General features: G+C 35.9%; 1 protein-coding gene across 3 annotated transcripts in view; it reads left to right on the forward strand.

The window, feature by feature from the left end:
• The window catches only part of LOC115217457 (glucoside xylosyltransferase 1), a 108,998-nt gene that overhangs the window by 57,587 nt on the left and 26,518 nt on the right, over nt 1-24,893 (forward strand). For 2 of the 3 annotated variants that reach the window (XR_005001289.1, XM_029787160.2), the window contains exons 4-6: nt 3,738-3,930; nt 4,139-4,288; nt 19,649-19,821. Coding sequence is in view for 2 of the 3 variants with exons in the window: in XM_029787160.2 (XP_029643020.1) it covers nt 3,738-3,930; nt 4,139-4,288; nt 19,649-19,821 (516 nt within the window). In the remaining variant the exon portion in view is untranslated. The remainder of the gene's footprint in view (nt 1-3,737; nt 3,931-4,138; nt 4,289-19,648; nt 19,822-24,893) is intronic. The other variant, XM_029787162.2, reaches the window with a different exon arrangement.

Raw genomic sequence — 24,893 nt, forward strand, 5'->3', positions numbered from 1 at the left:
AAACTGCATCTAAACTGCATCTTTCTCTTCACATTTCCTCTTCATACGCTATGATTATCTCCCACTCCACTTCCCTGCCCTCACTTGCCTGCATACTGTATCACTGCTCCTCCTCCCCATCCTCATGCCCAGGCTTTAACCAGTCATTGCAATCCACAGGCATACCCTGGCAATTGCCACCATTTATCTCTTTCTTCCTTACTCTACTATTACACCTGTACTCTGATCCTTGTTACTTGTGTATATACCCTGGCACTTCACCACCATCTCTCTTGCACTTTTGCTGTTTCCCACTCTCTCTCTCTCTCTTTCCCTTGCTCTTTCCTTGGGTTGGGTAGCCATGTATTTCCTCTACAGCAGCACACCTATTTCTACCCTCATTCTCGACCACTCCCTCTCTCTCCTTCTCTTGCTTTTCCCTCTGACTAGGTAACCCAGTATCTCTTTTACATTAGCACACCTGTTTCTGTCCTTTCTTGTACCTCTCTCTTCCTCTTTTTCTCTCTTTCTCTTTTCTCTCTCTTTCTCACTCCTTCTCTCTCTGGTTGGGTAACCATATGCCTCCTCTATAGCAAGACACCTGTTTCTGCCTCTCCATTTCTCAGGTATGTGGCCCTGTTTGATTTGTAGGAAAGGTATTGCCAGGAACACAATATGGTTTAGCCAGTGTAAGCTATGGACACACAAGAGGTGCAGTGGATTAATAGGAAGGTTATTAGAGAAGGTAGTGTTCGTATGTGGAAGATCCATAAAATCTACTGAGATTCAGGAAATTGATTCTCTGAAATGCCCTGGTGGCTCATTAGAGGCAGTAGATAATTTCTGCTATCTAGGGGACCAAATTAGTAGTGGGGGAGGATGCATGGAGAGTGTGATAGCTATAATAAGAATTGGATGGAGGAAATTCAGAGAGCTGTTACCTCTGCTGGCTATGAAAGGTTTCTCACTCCAAGTGAAAGGAAGATTGTATGATGCATGTATATGGAGAGCAATTCCACGTGGTAGTGAGACATAGGTGCTGAATTCAGAGGTCATGTGAAGGTTAGAGAGAATGAGGCCAGTATGCTCCGCTAAATGTGTAATGTAAGTTTACATGTCTGACAGAGTGCTAGTGTATTAAGAGAGAAGTTAGGCATAAGAGGAATTAGTTGCTGTGTGCAAGAGAGAAGACTGCACTGGTTTGGTTATGTGATGTGGATGGATGCTGACAACTCCTTAAAGAAGAGCTAATCTCTCAAAGTAGATGGAACACGTGGAAGTGGGAGACCTAGGAAGACATGGGACGAAGTACTGAAGGGCAACCTCAAGATGCTGAACCTTTCAGGCAAGATGGTAAAGGACTGAGATGCCTGGCTCCTTGCTGTGCTCAAGAAGACCCATACTTCACAGCAGAAGTGTTAAAACCAGTCCCCCTGGTGGTGGGTCTTGACCTGCAAGAATCCTGTGCCAATTCTATGTAAAAAGCACTCGTGGTGGTGCCACGTAAAAGTGCCTGTTTCAACTTGTAAACATCTGTGTGGTGCCACATGAAACTGCTTGTATGGTGTCACGTAAAAGCACCCCAGCACACTCTATAAAGTGGTTGGTGTTAGGAAAGGCATCCATGTATAAAAACCATGCCAAACCAGACTGGAGCCTTTCAGCTCTTGTCAAACCATCCTACCCATGTCAGCATGAACAATGGATGTTAAATGATGATGATGACACTACAGCTAACACCAGCCAGTTATTGTATATCATTGCACATGCATTACTGGAAGTCCATAGTAAACATGTATCGTTTAAAATTATAATTATTGATACACACGCACCCTACACCCCACTTATAGGTAATTACTAATGTGTGTTTCATGTAATACAGCAGATTAACTATTTGGGTGACTATCATATGTTCTACTTCACCAGATATTTTGGGCATAGCGTCTAACCCTGATGGGCCAAATACTTTTCTTACATTAATCTCCTTAATCACTCTATTCACCACTCTACTGTCTACTGAATTACTGATTTCTTTGTTGCATCACCATGAAGTGCTCTTTTTATATCCAATTCATTCTTTTCATTCAACATCCTCACATAGTATTATTTCCATGCCTCTTTCTTGTCATCAGCAGTAATGGCAGGTGTACCTTCACCATTTCTGCTGGTATCAAAAGTCTTCTTTGTCAAAGTGAAGGGTAGATTGTATGATGCTTGTGTTTGAACTACAATGGTGCAAGATAGTGAGATGTGGGCTTTGAATGAGAAAGAATTGCAAAGACTAAAGAGAAATGAAGCAGGTATGCTCTAATAGATGTGTAATATTAGTATGCCTGAATGCCAAAGTACAAATGAACTGAGAGAAAACTGGGTGCAAGGAGAATCATATATAGTGTACAAGAGAGCAGGGTGCATTGGTGTGGGTATGTAATGCACATGTATACTGATTGCTGTACAAGGAAGTGCCATGTGATCTTGGTTAATGAAACTCATAAAAGAAGAAGACTGAAGATGACATGGCACAAAATGGTGAAAGCTGACTTGAAGATGCGGCATCTTGTGGGGTAATAAGAAAGGACGATATTGATTGGTGATACATATTGGGTTTGTAAAAAATATGTAGTGTTTTTTAAGTAAAATTCATTAACAATATTTAGATAGTTGTGTACACCTTTACTCAACCAAATATTTCCCAATTTGTTCCCCTACCTTTTGCCATCTTTGAGGCAGCTTCATGATCCCATCCTCCCAGAACTTGGGATCTTTCTGGGACATTAACTGGTCTATATAGTTTTTACACACTTTTAAAGAATCAAAGTTCTTCTCATTTAGAGAATTTTGCAGGAATTGGAATAAATGATAATCTGAGGTACAAGATCAGGTAAGGGTAAGTGTGGTGGGTGGGGTAAAACATCCCACCCAAGCTACACCAACTTCTGCCTGATCTTGAAAGAAATATATTTGACTCAAGTCGAATATTTATTGAACAGCAGTTTCCTAACATGCATAATTATGTATATGCTCCTTTTGTAATGTCATTTTAGTTCCTAGCAAATATAACCACCTTAACCAATTATCCTTTTGATATAGATAGATAAAAATCAACTATATTGAATAGGGTAAAGGTTGCCCTGTCTCAATCTTGATTGGCTTTAAATCATGAAATCACTTCATTAGTACTATGCTATAAGGAGAAATCAGAGGCCCTCCTTATGTCATTTACTTTTTTCATTACTAGGCAGCTTTTAAGAGAAATGCTGGGAGCTACATCAGCTCTTGTGTGTTGAGTTTGTAGCATTTTTAAATGCTTTTGATGCCATAAATTGTAAAATCAACCAACTCCAGTCTTCTCATTTAGATACTGGGACTGCACAATTTCTGTTGTCAATATACTGGACAAAGAAATTCAAAACCACCTTAGACAGAACTCCATACCCCTTAGTGAAAAGATATTTTTAAAGATCCATTTCAGCTTTCATGCTAAAGTCCTCGTCTGCTTGACAATGTGTTTTGATTAATGTGTATTGGTCTGCAACATAGATTACATAAAGCTGTTACATTAATGATGATGGAGTAAAGATTGTTTGCCAAAATAACATGGCAGTCCTGGTTTAGAAAGAATGTTGCTGTAATTTAGCCCCAGGAGACATCGTCTCCAGCTGGCTATACGACACGATCTGTGTCCTTATATTTTTGAATAAAATTGATAATTTTCCACATTATTTTTTACTGTTTTATCTACTTCTTTTATTTTACAGCATATCTTAATAGATGTTGATTCCTTACTTTACGTTGATACAGATGTTCTGTTCTTGAGTCCAGTCACTGCTATATGGGAAATCTTCAGCAAATTTTCTGAATCCCACACAACAGGACTAGCACCAGAGCATGAAGATGCTGGTACTGGGTGGTACAACAGATTTGCTCAACATCCATTTTTTAAACCTTTAGGTATTTTTTGGTTTTGATTTAATTTTAAAAAATTCATCAGCTATATAATAGTAATATTGCTAGATTTAATGTATTGCCTTTGTATTTTATTTATTTTCAATTTGAAAATAACTTCACTGACATATGAATATTTTCAAAGATAGTATTGTTTTTCTCATTCTTTCTTTTGTCAAATGAAATTTTTTCCCTTTGTTCCTTTTCTTTTAAGGTGTCAACTCAGGTGTTATGTTGATGAATTTAACAAGAATCAGATGTACAAAATGGCAATCGTTAATCATAGAATATTACAAGACTTACAGATATAAAATTGTTTATGGAGACCAAGACCTAGTGAATATCTATTTTCATTTCAATGCAGGTAGGCATCCTTTAGTTATCATTATACTACAGGTACACTGTAGATTTTCTGATATCCTTGACAAATTAACTGTTTTGCTGGACTATCCTTGGTCACATACAGGGTATTAAATATGAATCTGAACCATATTTCATTGCACAGTATGTTATGGATAAACACCTTTCAAAGCGCTAAGGCATTTACTTTTTTCTATTACCAACAGCTTATCTGGTGGTCAATGAGGAAACTAGGGATGGATGAATGGTTAGTGAGAGCTGTGCAAGCCATGTGCAGGGATGCTGTCAGTAAGGTGAGGGTTGACAATGAGGACAGTGAAGAATTCCGGGTGGAGGTAGGGGTCCACCAAGGGTCAGTCCTTAGCCCCCTCCTATTCATCATAGTCCTCCAGGCAATAACAGAGGAATTCAAAACAGGATTCCCCTGGGAGTTCCTCTATGCTGATGACCTTGCTCTAATTGCTGAGTCACTATCAGAACTAGAGGAGACGTTTCAGGTGTGGAAACAAGGATTAGTATCAAAGGGCCTTAGAGTCAACCTAGCTAAAACCCAAGTCCTAATAAGTAGGAAGGCAGACAAACCACAAATCCCTTCAGGTAGATGGCCCTGCTCAATCTGTAGTAGAGGCCTAAGTAGAAACTCTATAAGATGTACCCAGTGTAAGCTATGGACACATAAGAGGTGCAGCAATATCAAAGGAAGGCTAACTGGGAAGATAGTTTTTGTATGTGGCAGATGCTCAAAAGCATTAAACACCGAAAATGTGCAGAGAACAACTTCCACTACATGACAGGGAGAAAAACTAGAAGTAGTTGATAGCTTCTGTTACCTAGGTGACCAAGTCAGCAGCAGGAGAGGGTGCACTGAAAGTGTAGCTGCTAGAATAAGAATAACCTGGGCAAAGTTCAGAGAGCTCTTAGCTCTGCTGGTGACAAAAGGCCTCTCACTCAGAGTTAAAGGTAGACTGTATGATGCATGTGTACGAACAGCCATGCTACATGGCAGTGAACATGGATGACTGCTGAGGACATGAGTAAGCTCACAAGGAATGAAGCCAGTATGCTCCGATGGATGTGTAATGTCAGTATGCATACTCGACAGAGTTTTAGTACCTTGAGAGAAAAGCTGAACCTAAGAAGCATCAGATGTGGTGTGCAAGAGAGACAGCTGCACTGGTATGGCCATGTAGCGAGGATGGATGTGGATAGCTGTGTGAAAAAGTGCCACACCCTAGCCATTGAGGGAACATGTGGAAAAGGTAGACCCAGCAAGACCTGGGATGAGGTGGTGAAGCATGACCTTCGAACATTGGGCCTCACTGAGGCAATGACTAGTGACTGGGACCTTTGGAAATATGCTGTGCTTGAGAAGGCTCGGCAAGCTCAAGTGAGACCATAACCTTGTGGCCTATGCCAGGGGTGTGTAACCAGCCCACTTATGTGTATCTTTCCTTCATTGGACACTAAACTCTGCATGCGAAGACCTGTTGAGACAAGTGAAATCGAAATCAAATTTGATGACTGGCATCTGTGCTAGTGGAGTGCTAAGAGTACCATATGAGCATTATCATTGCCAGAGCAACAAGCTGGCCTCCGTGCCAGTGGCATGTAAAAAACACCATTTGAGTGAGATCATTACCTACGTCGCCTTACTGGCACGTGAAAAAACATTCGAGCGAGGTTGTTGCCAGTGCCGCTGGACTGGCTCCTGTGCAGGTGGCACATAAAAAGCACCATTTGAGCATGGCCATTGCCAGTAAGTGGATTTGTATTTAACAACTTATTATTATGCGAAGAGATGATTTGTGAAAGATTTTTTGTATTAGAAAAACCTATCCTAGTTCGGTGTGAGTTAGTAATCGAATAGTACCTTGAATTTCTCAGATATTTGAGCTGAGTCACTAGACCCTATAGGTATATCAAAGCAACTAGGTTGATCTTTACCAGCCCAAAATTTGTTATCAAATTTGATAATAGATTTTATAGCTATTAAAACAACATTGATTTCATCCTGGGAGAGGCCAGCTTTATTATGTATGAACCATAGAGCTTTATTAAGGTTGATGGGATTGATAGAGGAATAATAACTACAGATATCAAATTGAATAAATTTAGTGTTTAGTTTATTATTGATATAGTTGAACCAGTCAACAATCTGGAACGCGCTAGACCATAAATTTTGTTTTTTCATGAATGAAGGAATGCACTTATCAAGAATATTTTTGCTAAGTATACTGATATCAGAGCTGGAAGGACAGATAAGATGGAGAGTAGGATTATTGAAGAAGTTAGGTTTGTGGTCCTTTAAGACAAAACAGGGTTATTTTGGATTTAAAAGCTCAGTCTTCATTTGTAAGTTATATTTTTCCATAATTTTCTTTGCTTCTAGGTTAGCCTTTCTGATAACATTTTCACTAGTAGTCTTATGTATTTTTTGTATTTCCTTCTTGAATAATTTTAGGTAAAAATCCGTGTTTAAGTGATACAGGTTACGTGTTTTATCATATTGAACAAGAAGGCCTTCCATGTTTATTTCTTTGGTAATATTATATAGATATCTTAGATGTTTATTCCTTAAGGGTGAATGATGGAATTTAACATTCTTAACAATAGACCAGAGGTCCTCGTCAAACTGTTTTAAACTTGGGTTAAGAGGAGGATTATTTTATATTTGAACAATTTACTAAATTCATAATTTTGGTCATTGGAGGGTGGCTTGATATCCTTATTATTGAAGAAGAAAGCTTGCCATCTGATACGATTAATAATAGAGTTAGTCTTATTGATGAGTTGTTTAAGGAAAACCTTTCTTGGGGGAACAGGTATATCCTTGAGAGAAGCATTAGTATTAAAGGTCTCCATTTGCAGTAACTATTCCAGTTGCAGGTTTTACCAATGAAAATCTTGTGCATATATATGAATTTACAATTTATAGGAAAAATCCAGAGGAACAATTACAAGGTATCCAGATGTCACATAAGCATGAATAATGTGGAACATTATTATGTGCATCAGTCTCATCAGGGAGGATATAAACAACAGTCTGCATCAATAAGATATTTTAACTGATGTAAGAAACTACAATATATGACATATATATTTATATATATACACATGCATATATATATATATATATATATATATATATATATATATATATATATATATATATATATGTAAAGGTAAGAGAGGGGTAAGAAACATACTTCTTCATCTACATTCAAACACACTTTCTAATCTGTCATGGTCCAATAACGGCAGATTATGTGTATGTATATATATATATATATGTATATATAAAGACAAAGAGAGGGAGAAAGAGCAGTTTAAAGCCAAACTCCAATGCATTGAATGGCCATTGTTTTTTTTTAAATAAAAATAAAATTAAAACAAACGGACTTTTCTCCTTGGTACGAAAATTATGTAATGTGGGTGGAATAAGTGAAGTCTATTTTATTAGTTACCATGGTCAATACAAAACTAGTTTCATAATTAATGTACAAACTAAATAAATCAGTTTTTAAAAGATTATCTCAATTCAGAAGCACATTTTCTGATCTTCAGTTGTATATACCATATTTTAAGAAAAAATATAATAACTATAAAATATATTTACCTTCATTTATCCACATCAGTTTGTAACCCAAGGTATTCAGTATATTGAAAAAAGTAAGAGAGGGAGAAGAAACATACTTCTTCGTCCACACTCAAACATGCCTTCTAATCTGTTGCTGGGCCAATAGCAGCAAATTATGTATGTGTGTGTATATATATATATATATATATATATATATATAAAGACAAAGAGAGGGAGAAAGAGCAGTTAAAACCAAACTTCAACATGTTGAATGGCTGTTTTTTAAAATAAGAATAAAATAAAAACAAAATGACTATAAATACACACATGCACACATATATATATATGCATGCATACATACATACATACACACATATACATATGTGGAAAGCAAAGTTGTAGTAGGGAACGCTAATAATAATAATAATAATGATAGTAATAATAATAACAACAACAACAACAACTATAATACTTGTGAATAATTATTCCTAGAGTGAATAATCCTGATAATAATTCTTTATATCAAAATAGCCGGTCTTTATCTTCGAAAATTTAAAAACAGTCTAAGGGAAGCAACTCTACTTCATAACTCTTTCTGTAAATTTAAAAAAGATTTTAGTTTTTTTTTTAATTATAAATCTCTCAATAAATAGCATAACCCTAGTAAAAATATCTAGTTAATTGTTCCATACAGAAAACAAATTAAAAGTAACCTTCCCCTACCTATTTTACCAAGCTATCAAAAAATACTTTTCCAAAAATCCAGGTACCACTCCATTTTCAACACCCACCATAATGGAATTGGCTTTTCCAACACCAATAACCTCCTACAGATTATATCCTCACATAACAACTATGTTCTTAAAGGTAAAAAGGTTTCACTTAATAACTGTAATAGCATTAATAATAATAATAATGATAATACACATTGTTAAATCAAAAGCAGGAGAGAAGAGGGACACAAAGGAAGTGAAAGACAAAGTGAGAGAGATAGCAGATACATAAATTCAAAGAAAACTTCATACATTGATACATATACACAGCAAATATTGGCTGTCAATTCCACTTTTCATTACCACATGCTGATAAAATTAACTCACAAATGGCTGAGTACTTCACAGACATGCATAACATTAACGTAGTTCTCAGTGAGATTCAACCTCACACAGAATATAATAACGCAGACCCCTTTGAATTACAGCTACAACTTGAGACATATATATATGAATGTATTTGTATGTGTGTATAGTTTAGGTTAGTTAAAACATGGTGGAAATAAGCGCAATTACCAAACTTATATTCTTAAATCCATTTATTATTTTGTTCTTTTGCAGTTCAATTTGTACATTAACGTTCTTTGAATATGTATGATGTATTTTAAGGTTAAATAGTAATTCCATTTATGTTTGTGTAACTGAGATATTTTGGTTGGATTATATAGTTATTGGTGTTACATTACTTTCTATATTCTGTAACTGTCACAATATACTTTTCTTGGCCTGAAATTTTTGTGGGGAGGTGGCCAGTTGATTAGATCAACCCCAGTACACAATTGATACTTAATTTATTGATGCCGAAAGGACGAAAGGCAAAGTCAATCTCGGCAGAATTTGAACTCAGAATGTAAAGACAGACAGTCATAATATACAAACATTTCTCATGGCACCAGTACACTGTTTACAGATGCTTACATTTTTTATGTTTTCCGTGAATTTTTCACAGGTTCAGCAAGTAACTATAATTATAATTAACTATAATTACAATAGAGGGCACACAATGCACCTACTTGCTGGAAAGTGAAGCTAAATCCTCAAGTAAACCACCGAATTACACTGAAATATACAACATACCAACAGAAATTGGGCAAGGAACGATTATCAGAATCATCACAGAACAAAGCTGTAGAATGAAGAATTGGATATTTTGAGTTCTGGCTAATACCTCATCTCATGATTTTGAGTTCTGGCTAATATCTCATCTCCCCTCAGCAAGTATTTTCATATGAGAAAAATGAACTCACCTTGTTGGAATCTGTGTCGCTGTGAACTGTCTCGTGCAAATTCATAACGACTTCAGTGTATAATATATTGCTTCTCTTTCCAGCAAGTAAGCATTATAGTTAATTATAATTATAATTATAAATTTTATATATAGTTGCAGGAGTGGCTGTGTGGTAAGTAGCTTCCTTACCAATCGAATAATTCTGGGTTCAGTTCAACTGCGTAGCCTCAGGCTGACCAAAACTTTGTGAGTGGATTTAGTAGACGGAAACTGAAAGAAGCACGTCATATATATATATATATATGTATGTATGTATGTATGTATGTGTGTGTGTTTGTTTGTGTGTCTGTGTTTGTCCCCCCCACCACTATTTCACAACTGACGTTGGTGTGTTCACATCCCCGTAACTTAGCGGTTCGGCAAAACAGACCGATAGAGTAAGTACTAGGCTTACAAAGAATAAGTCCTAGGGTCGATTTGTTCAGCTAAAGGCAGTGCTCCAGCATGGCCACAATCAAATCACTGAAACAAATAAAAGAATATGTATAACTGACACTCTGTTGCTTACAGTGACAAAGGTTCTAGTTGATGAAATCAATGGAACAGCTTGCTCGTGAGATTAATGTGAAAGTGGCTGAACACTCTACAGACACACACGTACCCCTTCACATACTTCTCAGAGAGATTCAGCATGACACAGATTGTGACAAGGCTGGCCCCTTCGAATACAGCTGAGTGGACTAGAGCAATGTGAAATAAAGTGACTTGCTCCAGGACACAACATGCAGCCAAGAATTGAACTCACAAGCCTAATACCCAAACCACTAAGCCACACACTTCCAATGCATATATATATATATATATATATAAATATAAATGTATATATATATATATATATATATATATATATCTTTATATATAAAAGTCAAGTTGTGTGTCTGTCTCCTACGATTTAGATTCCTAACTACTCCCACATTTTGCGGTGCAGTTTAACCAAAACCGGGTATCTTATAGTCGCGATTCATATCAAGCCCTTCTGGGTATTAGCGCGCGTCTACGATGAGTCTACGATTTAAAAAAAAATTTACCATAATTTTTTTCCATTTTAATGTATTTTTTCGCTATTATATAAGGGAAGTAACTCTCTAAAAATGTCTACGATGAGTCAACGATTTAAAAAAAAATTTACCATCATTTTTTTTCCATTTTTAATGCATTTTCTTTGCTATTTTTTGGCTATAACTCTCTAAAAATGCTTATATAGTTATTTCCCTTACAAACCCGAGCAACGCCGGGTGATACTGCTAGTATATATATATATATATATATATATATATATCGTTTGACAACCAATGTTGGTGTATTTACGTTCCCACAACTTAACAGTTTGGCAAAAGAGACTGATATAATAAGTAATAGGCTTACTAAGAATAAGTTCTGGGATCGATTTGTTTGACTAAAGGTGGTGCTCCAGCATGGCTGCAGTCAAATGACTGAAACAAGTAAAAGAATAAAGAATATGTACATAAACCTAAAGGTACCAAAGGATATGCCAACACCCCTAGACATACACAACACAATAAATTGTCCCAATCCTGTACAGTACACCAGAACCAATAAGCCTAACATCAAATATATGAAACATGTCCTCTGGTATAACCCAGTCTATGGTTCACATTTCAACGAAGATCGCTAGGGAATTTTTTGCCACTTTAGACAGATATTTCCCAAAATCAAATAGATACCATACTATTTTTAATAGGCATACTGGGAAGGTATCATATACAAATTCCACTAACTTAGAACAATACCTACACCACATTAATAACAGGAAAATGAACAAAGTGTTGAATAACTCACCCACTGGGCCCCTAGCCTATGGCGGGGGAACTACTTTCAGCTCAGCAAATAGGAAGGATAGCAAATATTTAGAATAAAATGTCATGGAAAACAATACTAACCAGAATGTAAAGCATTTGCTGCGGTCACATTGGAATAATAATGAAAATAAAGATAGCCAACAATAAAGTCAACAGAGCCACAAATGCAACTAAATCTAATCTGTTCATGCAGAGAAAAAACAAATTGCTCATTGATGAACCTCTGTATGAGTAACATTGTTGTATATAGTGTACCATGCACACAAGGGGAGAACTGTACATTTACATTGGTGCAGCTACTGATTCATTCAAGAACTGATGTTGAAACCATGTCTCCAGTTTCAATAAAATTAGCAAGGGCACTCAACATCTTTGGCTGATTTTGTGTGGCAACTTAAGGAGGATAAGATTAAATATAATCTCTAGTAAGACATGCACAACCATACAATATTCTTTCCAGGAGATGCAGATTGTGCTCTCAGGAATTGCTGTCCAGTTTGTGGACCAATGAGAAACTCATTAATAGGATTTATGAAAGACTATCAAAGATGCTTGCATACTACTAAATGTACTTTTGCATAAGACAGTGGGCATGAATTAGAGTAATCATTAACTAAATTAGTGACCACACTTTACTTAAATGTGTGGTTGAATAACTACACAATTCCACAGTGTTACAAGCATCATTGGGATACCCCTTGGCTATCATATACTGCTTATAATGAGAAAAATACTGACTTGAGTTTCCCAATAAATCCCTCACTTTGGGATGAAAACGCAAAAAACCTATGTCTATCTACACTACAGATTGTCTATCTACACTGGCATTGATGCTTTCTACAGGCTATCAGTTGTTTCATTAGTCATTGTTAAAAAAATACACATCTACTATGTGTGTATTTATGAGTCTACAGCTGTTCTAAGTATATCAGCCAGACCCAGTGAATAACCCCACAGAATTTGTGATTCCTCGTCAAGCAGAGTCATATCAATAGCCACTAATAGGTACTAACTTTATTGATATCAACTGTTGTAGTGAAAATGGTACTCCCCTTCCCACATGACAAAGTGGTATGAGAAGCCACTGTAAAGTCAGATAGTCAGTTGTTGTGGGTCAATAGCAGTAGAGTGAACAGAGGATGCAAGAGATTTAAACTGGATAAACTAACTCCAGACTTGTCCATGTGCCTGATTTTAGCTCAGGGATTTACTGCTAAAAAGGACACAGAAGTCAGAATAAAAATTCTCACAAAGCTGGAAATGAACCGGGATATAACTCCCCAGAAACTGTCAGAAGAATGCAATATGATATTAAGTACAGGGAAGGTGCTGTACTCCTACACAAATGTGAAGATGGCAGCCAAAAGGCCATAGCTCATGTGTCAAGGATACTATTGCCAGCAGAAAAAAATTATAGCCAAATTGAAAAAGAGATACTTGCGATTATATTTGGCATAAAAAAGTTCCACAGGTTTATACATGGTTGATGGTTTAGACTACAAACTATTGCCCATTGCTAACAATTTATGGATCCAAGAAAGGAATCCCAGTACATATAACAAACAGGTTGCAGTGATGGAGTACCATACTACTAAACTATGACTACACAATGGAAAATTTACCTTTGGAAAAGCTAGGACATGCTGACAGCCTATCCTGGTTGATACCCAGAAATGGCAAACCATTCGAGGACACAGTAATAGTAACCCTAAGAGCTGAAGGGAAAATTAAACACATAATTTGGGACATTGTATGAGAGTTACCAATAACTCTGGAGTGACACACATCAAAAGATAAGTTTATTGATGAAACAAAAAAAAAACACTGTGGTCAGCTAAAGAAAACAAAAATAGGTTCAGTAAGAAAAAAACAGCAACAAATAAACATATATTCAACATGCGACAGCATACTAATGTATGGCCAAAGGGTAGTGATACCTGAGATTTTACAAAAAAGTATGTTGAAAGACTTCCACATTGGACATTCAGGGATCGCAAGGATGAAAGCACTTATGCACAGTTACGTGTATTGGCTGAAGATGGATAAGGAAGTTGAAAACGTAGTTAAAGGCTGTAGAGGATGTGCTGTGGCAGCAAAATTGCCTTCTCAAAAATGGGAGTCTTGGCCAACAGTAAAAAGTCCATGGTCAAGACTACATGTTGATTTTGTGGGTCCGTTAAATGGTTATTACTACCTAGTAGTAGTTGACAGTTTTACAAAATGGCTGGAAGAAATTGTTAAGTGCAAAAGACCAAAACAATAATAATTTTTTAGCACAAATTATTCACAAGATTTAGCATCCCAGACATGATTGTATCTGATAATGGAAAGCAATATATGTCCTGTGAATTTCGAAAATTCTGCAGAATGTTCTCAGTAGAACATAAAACGATAGTGCCTTACCATCCCAGATGAAATGGACAATCAAAGCATTTTGTGGACACTTTTAAAAGAGCTTTGAGAAAAGCAAACAAGGAAGTCATAGATGAAGTTGCTCTGCAGCAATTCCTAAGGGTATACAGGGTGACACTGAACCCCAACACAGCAGCAGGAAGCTCACTGGCAGAACTGATGTTCACAAGGAAGGTGAAATCAGTTTTTGATAAACTATTACCTGGCAAGTACCAGGAAAGACAATCCAAAATTTTTCAAAATTACTGATAAGGTGTACATGAGGTTGTATAAAAATGGAAAACAGTACTAGGAAGAAGGCAAAATTACAAAGTACATAGGAAAAATGATGTACAGAATTAAAAGCAGAGAAGGTATTGAAAAAAGTCACAGAAACCAATTGAAGAAGAAATTCATAGAAAATGAACCAGACAGATTAGAAGAACTTATGGAATGGCTGTATGGCACATTCCAGGTACCAACACTGTTACAGGTGGTTGAACCCACATACAAGTGGAAGAAAAAGGAAGAACACAGAGTTCCTACAAATAGACAGCAAAAAGAAAATATATTAAGTTGAAAAAAAGAACCTAAAAAAGGAGGAGGGGTGAATAAAGTAAAATAAAATTACTTGCCCCCCCCCCTAAATAATAAAAGGGGAGATGTAGTGAAAATGGTACTCCCCTTCCTAAGTGACAAAGTGGTATGAGTCAGACAGTCAGTCATTGTAGGAGGTCAGTAGTAGTAGAGTTGTATGAGTTCTCAGTTGGAGTCAGTGTCAGTTACATGATATATATGAATACAAGTTACAATCAAGGCAGACATTTCAAAGTCATTGTCTTGCGGAGCAATCAGCGATAGCACGATAGATGGGTCAAAGATAATAAGACGTGGAATACTGCCACAGCATAATAGTGACAACAAGAGTATTACAACGCTGACAGTAACATACAAGTGGATGAGGATCCACATTATAACATCAACTTAATTCTGTGTGCAAGTGTACGTATGCCAAACCAAATGTGTGTGTGTTAGTATGTATATGTGCATTTGTACAAACAAGTGTATGTGTGCCAGACCATGTATGTGTGGGCATTTGTGCATCCATATCAACTAACAGTTGTATCTAATACTTTTTTTTGTACGTGTTTCTTTTTGTATCTCTATATGAAAACCTAAAAGAAATCTTGTGAAACCAAGTTTATTTTATCACGATACCTCTTGAAATCACCTGAGGAGACACATCTACATCAAGGGATACACCTAAACCAGATGTTCAGTATCTCACATGCGAGGGATCAATGCTAGATGGTTCGAAACAATTGTAGTGATCAATGAAGATTCTCGTATCTTCAATAGTTAGGGTGCTGCACTCACAATTGCTAGATCATGATTTCATTTCCTATACTGGGTGGTGTGTTGTGTTCTTGAGCAAAACACTTCATCTCATGTTGCTCTACAATCACTTCAACACCTGGCGCATAATATACAGTGCACCTGTTCAGACAATGTTGATTTGATGGAAAGAGTGAGCTTAATGTGCAGCATGAACACTATAAAGAAATCATTTGTGTTGGTCATTTGGCAAAAGCTGAATGCTCATGTGTTGTTTGTAATGGTAGAGTTCATATATATAGATATACCTATGTGTGTGTGTCTTTGTGTCTGTGTTTGTCCCCCACCACTGCTTGACAACCAGTCTTGGTATGTTTATGTGATTTAGCTGTCTGGCAAAAGAGACTGATAGAATAAGTACCATGTTTTAAGAAAAATTATTGGGGTTGATTCATTCAACTAAAAATTCTTCAAGGTGGTGCCTCAACATGGTTGCAGTCTAATGACTAAAATAAGTATAAGATAAAGGATAAAATATATACTCTTCAGTACTGAAAAGTTGTATGAAATAAATCAGAATCAGTAGTAAAACAAAATGTGCAAATTGACTAAACATCCATTTCTTGTTTAAATCTGTCTGACTATAAGGAAAGCTTTAATAGGCAAGTTTTTGATCTTTCTGCTTAAAACAATTCTGCCTTTTCTTCTGAAGCGCTGATGTTTTTGCTGCTTTGTGGGGCAGCGAAAATATCAGCGCTTCAGAAGAAAAGGCAGAATTTTCTTTTAAGTACCCTATATAACGCCTGTAAATTTGTGTTCTACATATGGGAATTCATACAATTATGAAAGATAAAAAAAATTTTTGATCCTCCCTCCCCTCTCTTTTTCAATTTTTTTTAAAAAACTCATTCCATTAAATGTTTATGGGAAGAAAAATATTCTTTTCTACTCTGGGCACAAGGCCTGAAATTTTGGGGGAAGGGGCCAGCTTATTAGATGAACCCCAGTACGCAACTGGTACTTAATTTATTGACCCCGAAAGGATGAAAGGCAAAGTCGACCTTAGCAGAATTTGAACTCAGACAAAATACTGCTAAAGACAGACAAAATACTGCTAAGCATTTTGCCTCGTGTGCTAACATTTCTGCTAGCTCACCACCTTCTGGAGAGAAAAATATTGAAAAACATAGATACATGACAGTGACAAAGATGTGGGGATGGTATCAGGAGGTATTGTGAGATGTACTAAAAACTACAGCTAAATTTCCCTTAAATCTTACACAAAAAAGATATTTTTTGCATAATCATATGAATTCCTGTCTGTAGAACACAAATTCACAAAGATTTTCTGAAAATTCCAAAAAATTAAAAAGTTATGAGTTTCTTAAACTGAAATATGTTAACAGCATGTCAGCTGGGTCTAAGGTGAGCAGTAAAAATAATGCTTTTTCTGCCTTTCTCTTTGTGACCTCCCAGTTTTTTCTCTTGTCTCTCTTTTTCACACACACCTTTCTTGAAGAGAATAATAGAATACAAACAAGATAACACTACCCTTTTCTTAACTATAATTGAAAGCAAGCAGAAAAAAAAATCTGCTTGCCTCTCTCTCACTCATTTGCTTTCCTCTGCCTTTCTCTTTGTTTTTTTCTCTCTTCATGTTCCCTGCTTGAGGAGAAGAGAAAAGCAATTAATTCATTGCTTTCTTTCATTTTTTTCTCACTTAACAAACAGGATCTTTTTCTATTTAGACTTCTTAAATATCAGTTGCTTATAATTTATACTAAGAAATGAAGGAATGGAGAGTACGAAAAAACTTCACGAGGATAGTGAAAATTATCAATAATTAATTTTATATTATACAAAAATTATTTATCCTGAAAAAAGTAAGGCATGCAGTGCATTGCCCCTGATAGGATGAGGTGGTGAAGGCTGATTTTATGGAAAAAATGAGCAAAGGGCTGAGATGATCTAATGCTTGAAAGCGTCTGCCAACTACAGCATGACTGAGACTGTCAGAGAATAATGTCCATGAACATACATATAACTGGGTCTCTGCCAAGCCTACAACTGTTGTTTCTTCCCCAACTTTTCACTACTCACCAACTGGGTTTGTCCTTTGTACTGCTTCTTATTGACATGCATTCCTCACTATTATCTTCCGCCACTCCTACTCCAGTTTGTAACCATCATTCACTTTCCCTCACTTGCAAATTTAACCCTACCCCTCATCACTGTATCACTCATCCCTCTTCTACTGTTTTGTTCTGGTGCTGTAAGAAATGAAAGTAGAACCATGTCACCATTTCTATTATGCCTGTCATAACTCTTTGTTCTCTGTGTTACTCCTGGTTAGCATCCATGCCTCATTCTTATTGTCTCCCACTCATGTTTACCATCCCCACTTCTATTCACTATACTACATTCACCCTCTATATACATCTGACCACTTCCACACATGTTTATATTGATTCTTTATTCTCTTCCCACACTCTTGCATCCTTACCCACTGTGCCTGATTCTTGTCTCCATGCTGTGTTATAGTCTCCTTCTTGGATATATTATCATGTGGGTATATTCTATTTTCTATGCTGGGGAAGGAGGACCTCTCCACATAACTGCCAACATACTTTTGCATAAGTTTATGTTAACAGACTGTGATATTTTGGCTAATTTTCAATGTTTCACTATAAGTAACTATTATTGTGCTTAAACAAACTTAACCTGGTTTCCTAGCCTGCAACACTCTTCTGTCCGTAATATGACCTCATTAGGCACAAGGCAATGTTTTGATACATTTAAAACAAACAGGAAGAACATGTTTCTTGTATACCAACAAATACAATATGTATAATTCAGCATTGCAATAACAAATTATTTAAATTTTAATTGTATATTAATTTCAGTATTATCAACTCATGAAAAGAGCACAGTTTATGACTGCATCTTGCCCCAGTCCTTAGAGCACCTCTTGCATAATCTAGACACATAAGCAACCATATTCTTTAGTACTATGTTCTAACCGAAGTAGAAAAATACACAAGTAGCTGCAGCGTCCATTTATCTATCTCCTCTTAGTGAATTGATTAGCCAACGAATTTGATTGAAACTTAGTTACCACATTACCTTCCATTCAGTGAAAACCTGCTTAATGAACCATGCAATGTACTCTAATGCAAGATACAAGAACATTGAGTTTGTGAAATGTTGTCTGTCATATCCATCTATTCATAAAAAGCTGAAATGCTTTGCAAATGTTTATAGAGACGTTCGTGTAGTTGGGTGCAGAGATATCAGATACCATTTATACATTCATGCTGGACTGACTTGCAATACTGGTTGGTTATCTTTTTCTTTTGCATATTTTTATGTATGTACTGTAAATTCACATCAATTATTCTAGCAGTCTCAGCATTTGAAATGCTTAGTAGAAATAGAAAAAATATTGATGTTTCTATGGAAAATAGATTGTGTTAATGTAGAAAAATTCATAGTGCAGATTAACATATTTTATTCTACAGTAAATGCTAAAAGAAATATATTTTCTATTTCTTACCAGCTTTGACTGTGACCAGTCTAGACAGTAAAAATGGTTCCTATTTGAATGTTATGAAAACTTAGTATAGCTAAACATGTAATCTAAAAAAGTGTTCTTTGCTCATGAAATAACTCCTAGCAGACGATCTGGGGAAATCATCATTCTTCTACAAGAGCTTTAATGTATATCCATGGGCAGACATGCACATATGATGTGACAATCCAGATAATGTGTCCTTTTATTGTAAGCGTTAGCTGGAAAGTGAAGAAAATTAATCACTGCTTAATAACATCAAAGACAGTAGTAAAGCAATCACTAGTAGGCAATTAAAACCCATTAACTTATTCTACCTGTTCAATAAAATAGTGTGCAACCAAATAATGATGTAGGATAGTTTGTAATAAAGCATTTACCTGTACAGCTTTTCTCTTAGATGTGTTATGCTCATGTGAAAACATGAAAAATCTTATATTCATATGAAAAATATGATAAAAATTATATAATTAGAAATATTCACCTAACATGAATTTATTAATAAATATCTCTTGGATTATCAATTGTAATGTCATTACTATATTGACTGTTCATTTTCTTTTCCTTATAATTCCTGATTCACAACAGTAATAATGGTAATTGTTGTTTCAGATGAATTATATATATTTGACTGTCACTGGAATTATCGCCCAGACCACTGTATGTATATGAGTGTATGTAAATCAGCAGAAAAAGAAGGAGCTGCTATTATACATGGTTGTCGAAGAGTCATGCACAATGATCAGCAGCCAGCATTTAGATCAGTTTATCGCACATTTAAAAAAGTAAGATTTTTAAACTACTACTTTCAAACTGACCTGGAAATCTGTCATTCAGAAACTTTTCATGTACTGTATAATTTGAGATAATTTGTGTGTGTGTGTGTGCACGCGCGCGTGCATGCGTGTGTGTAGAATATAACATTAAATAATTGATTCATAACATTTTAACATGTTTCTTTGATTGTTACAGAATTATTACATTAGATAAACTTATGTAATTCTTTATGCAGATGCCACTTCATCAGAAGTTTTATAAGTGAAGAATTGTGTTTAGTGAGAGGCACTTATAGGTGTCTAGAAGTTTGAAGGAGGTATATTTAAAAGATTGTAGACATGCAATCTGGTTTGAGTTTAAAGCAGTCAGATGTGTTTACATATATCTTTGTACTGGTTTGTGTGTGTGTGTGTGTATGCATACATGCATACATTCTTTTTCTCTTTTTAATTTGGAGTTAATTTTAACCAGCCACTTGCTTGGTGGCAATGTTTCAAAGGAGAGCATCGTGTTTTTGTTCATCATCCCTTAAATATTAAGAAGGTCTTGCAGATTTTAATCATCCCATATGTCATGCTCACTTGTTGTGTATGAATTTAAGGAGCAATGTTTTCTCCTCAAGAACCCATGCTCATATGTATTTTGCTCCAATAATAACAGATATAAAGCAGAGGATGTATGTTGGGTACTGGATTTGCAAGGTCCTTATCAGTGGTCCATGGACATCCTCTTTTTCTTGTATTTTTCTGATCACATTATCATCCAGAGGGCAGTTGGTTTCAACAACAAAGCATATCTTTTTGTTGTGGTCCCATACCACAATATTTGGCTGGTGTTTTAACTTGCTCTCTCCTTAATGATGGGTCCATCATAGGTGACATTTTCATTTTGCCCAAGCTATTAGTAACTTTACCAGAAAGCAGAGGCTGTATTTCTAAGTTGTTTATGCATAGAGTCATGGAGGAGGGCACTAGTTTCCCATTTTTTACCATTAAAAATATACATTTGAACTCACAAAATTTCATTCCAGTATTTTTGGAGTTATGTGATCCAATTGTATTTTGATGTGGCTCATACAACATCATGTCATCAACAAAGAAAAATTAAGAGATGTCATGAAACCCATTGCTATGGCTGCTGTGTTTTGTGGTTAGGTATGACAGTAAGTTTAGGGAGAGCACAAAGAACAGTACTGAAAAGATATTGCCCTGAAGGATGCCTTTTTCAGTAGTGTATGGCATTAGATTTGATGTCTTCATTGTTACCTCTAAGAATTAGAGATGTGTGTACCAGTTTTTGGTTAGGTGGTGGATGGAAGCTACAAGTGGTGGTACACTTTGACTAACTGCAGTGCCTTGGTACTCAACCCATATTATATTCTATCAAAAGCTTTTTGGTTGTCTATCCATACTATGGACAAGTTATTGCAGTTTTTATTGTTCTTTTTTGTGTCATTTTGTTAACTAGCAGATACTTAATACATCCCCACACTTTCTTATTTCTCCCATCTTGTGGGTTTACAATATTGTTAGTTATATAATGAATCTCTTGAAACATGTTGAGGCAGCCAATGTACTTTGACAGACTATCAAGCGGTAATTTTTAGCTTTGGTGGTTTAGCTATTTGGGGGATGAGAAGGGTGATGGCTGTTAGCCATGTGAGTATACTTAACTTGCCTTTAATACTCTTCCCAAATAGTCTTATTAAATCTTACTGATAAAGCTTTCATTTTTAAACAATATCCTGTAATAAAATCTGGGCCTGGGGATTTCCTGTTTGGTATTTTTGGGGGTTTGTTTCCAGTACTGTACTCTTGATTTTGTATAGTTTTGATTTAATGCTTGCAGTATCCCTGATCTAATTTTTTCTATCCATTCAGCTTTTTCATTGAATTTATCATTCTTTTCCCAAATTGATCTCCAGTAACTGATACTTTTATTTCTTGCTTTAGCTGATGAATTTTAAAAAGTAAAGTGTTAGTTTTTGAATCCCTAAACTGCTTTCCTAGTTTATTTTTTTTAAATATTCCTGATTTTGTGAATTTATTTATAGTGTTCACTTCATAACTATGATAATCTGTGAGACAGTTGTTTGAAGAAACAGAATTTGATATTTCAAGTTGTAGCCCATCCTGGCTTTGAATGCTTACCTCTGTCTTTACTCTGCTTCTCCAGCTCCTTATAGTAGGCAATGTTATTGCTGACATATATCACTTTCCCATATGGATTCTATTTCAAATGTTATTCTTTTTTTTCTTTTAATCTTGTAATCTCATTCACAGTGCAAGTATCATTATGAAAATTCTTTATTCATGCTTCAATGAGTTTTCTAACTGGATACCACCAGTAAGGACGAGGAGCTAAGGGTGTGTCCTTAGTTCTTCTCCCTTTATCAGTAGAATTATCATTTGAACTAGAATAGCTGATATTTTAACATGTAATTACACTATTGTCAAATTTCTTTGCCTTTTATTATTAATTTCTTTCTTTCAAATCTTCATTTTTTTTCCAGTTCTGTGATTGCATAGTTAAATTAATAAATCTCACTGTCAACTTGTTCTGTTTGCCCACTATTGTCTTGAATAATGTTGATTGCACTTTCTGTTATGAAATCTTTACTAATATATCTACACTCTTTCTTGTACATGAGTTTTAAGTGATCAATCGATTGTTGGCTTACTAATTAACTTACTGATATGTCAATTAATTAATTCACTTGTTTCAAAGAATTAGGTTCATTTATTCACTCTCCTTTCTTATTCTCTTACCAGTTTATAACTGGAAATCACAGCATATAATGTGAAATATCAGTGCTATCAATTTTATGAGTTCTATCAATTTTAGTAACCTTGATCTGATTTAATGTCAAAATGTTTCATTACACAATAGGAAACATGACCATTAAGCTGAAGACCAGCATCATCATCATCATCGTTTAACATCCGTTTTCCATGCTAGCATGGGTTGGACGGTTCGACCAGGGTCTGGGAAGCCAGGAGGCTGCACCAGGCTCCAGTCTGATCTGGCAGTGTTTCTACTGCTGGATGCCCTTCCTAACGCCAACCACTCCTTGAGTGTAGTGGGTGCTTTTTACGTGCCACTGGCACAGGGGCCAGAGGAGGCTGGCAAATGGCCACGATCGGTTGGTGCTTTTACATGTCACCGACACGGACGCCAGTCAGGCAGCGCTGGCATCTGCCATGTTCGGACAGTGCTTTTTACATGTCACTGGCACGGGTATCTTAACTACAATTTCCATATGATTTTCATTTTGATGCTGGTGTTGATGTACTTGACTCAATAGGTCTCCTCAAGAACAGCGGGTCACTCTACGATCCAAGGTTAGCACAGCAGGCCGTCCTGCGAACCATGAACTCACTTCATTTGTTGGGTCTTCACAGTCACAGCATATCTCAGAGGTGTCAGTCTTCGTCATTTCCCCTGTGAGGCCCTACATGCCACCGGCACGGGTACCACAACTGCAATATCCATACGATCTTTATTTTGATGTTGATAAACTTGACACAATAGGTCTCCTCAAGCATAGCAGGCTGTCCTGCAAGCCATGAACTCACTTCATTTGTAGGGTCTTTGAAGTCACAGCATATCTCCAGAGGTCTCAGTCTTTCGTCATAGCCTCTGTGAGGCTCAACGTACAAACAAGATTAAATTTAGACAACTTGCTGCTCCTTATCTCATCTAAAGTCTTAATCAGCAACTTATTGTCTTTTACTAGATCTGCAAAATTTATTGGCAAGTGATTTTATACTCTTAACTTTCAATAGCTTAGTACTCTAAGTTATACCCCTTCACTTCAGTGCTTCTTTTATCATATTCTTGACTTAGCTTCTCCTTAATAATACTAAAATTATTTTTACTTGCTGATATTTGTTTTAATGTTGTTATTGTCATTACCATTATTGCTGTTATTGTTATTATAAGTATTGGGTTGTCCGGAAAGTTCATGCAGATTTTTAAAAGAAAGGAAAAGGTCAATAAATACTTACCATTACATTTTTAATCAACCAAATATGAACCATTTTGTTGCGTCTCCATCTTTCCTTTAACTTGAAAATACCTTCTTCCCAGAATTGAGGTGGTTTCATGGCAAAGAATTCATCAAGGTATCTTTTTACGTCATCCAAGGAATTGAAATTTTTATCATTAAGACTATTTTGCAGAGAGCTGAATACAGTGGCCTGGGAACAAAATTTGCTTAGGGGATATTGAATGGTCGTTTTGCCCCAAAAAGGTGGACAGGGGGAAGACCCATTGACCTGGGAGTGCAGGTAGAAAGAAAGAGGAAGTGTAGAGAAAGAAGGCAATAAAGATAGATAGGAGGTGGTTATAGAGACAGGAAGAAATGAAAGGTAGTAAAGAGGGAAAAGAAGATGTGTAGAGAGAAAGAACCATAGAAATAGATAGGGAATGTTTTACAAAGAAGAGGATAGGAAAGGTTAGAAAACGGAGACAATGTCCACCAAATGTTGAAAGCTGTGTGGGATACCACTGAGTAAGAATAGAAGCGGATGTGTGGCTTTACAAATTTATTTCGTAATTTCAGTTTGCAATTATTTATAGTTAAATGTTTCCTTTCAAAGTTTTTACTTTCAAACAATTTTTTCATGCACATTTTGGACCTAACAACCTATATGAGAAAATCGTTTTGACTGAAAGAATTTTGAAAGGGTTTTGAATCCATTCAACCATGTTTTAAGTCTTTAGCAACACCAATTACAAAGAACTTGGGAGTGGTACTGAAAGATGGAGAGTAGTATTTGACAGACAGAAAGAGAGAGTTACATATTTTAACTGGGTGGGAGCTGTCTTCAATAATTCAAGTAATGCTATATATTCAAAATTAACCATACATGTTGGTTTTGTTGTTATTGTTGCTGCTACTGTTGTTATTGTCACTTATTTTTTTTTGTATTTTGACACTACTTTCCTTCAGAAGTTAGTGGTCATAAACTCCCTAGGGAATTTTATGCCAGCTTCATCACTTTTATTTATTATAATTTTTTTTTCTTTGTTTTGAGACGAGATCGAACTTAAGCATTTTATACTGATGAATTTTAGA

Source organism: Octopus sinensis, linkage group LG11 (assembly GCF_006345805.1).
Source record: "Octopus sinensis linkage group LG11, ASM634580v1, whole genome shotgun sequence".
Lineage (NCBI taxonomy): Eukaryota > Metazoa > Mollusca > Cephalopoda > Octopoda > Octopodidae > Octopus > Octopus sinensis.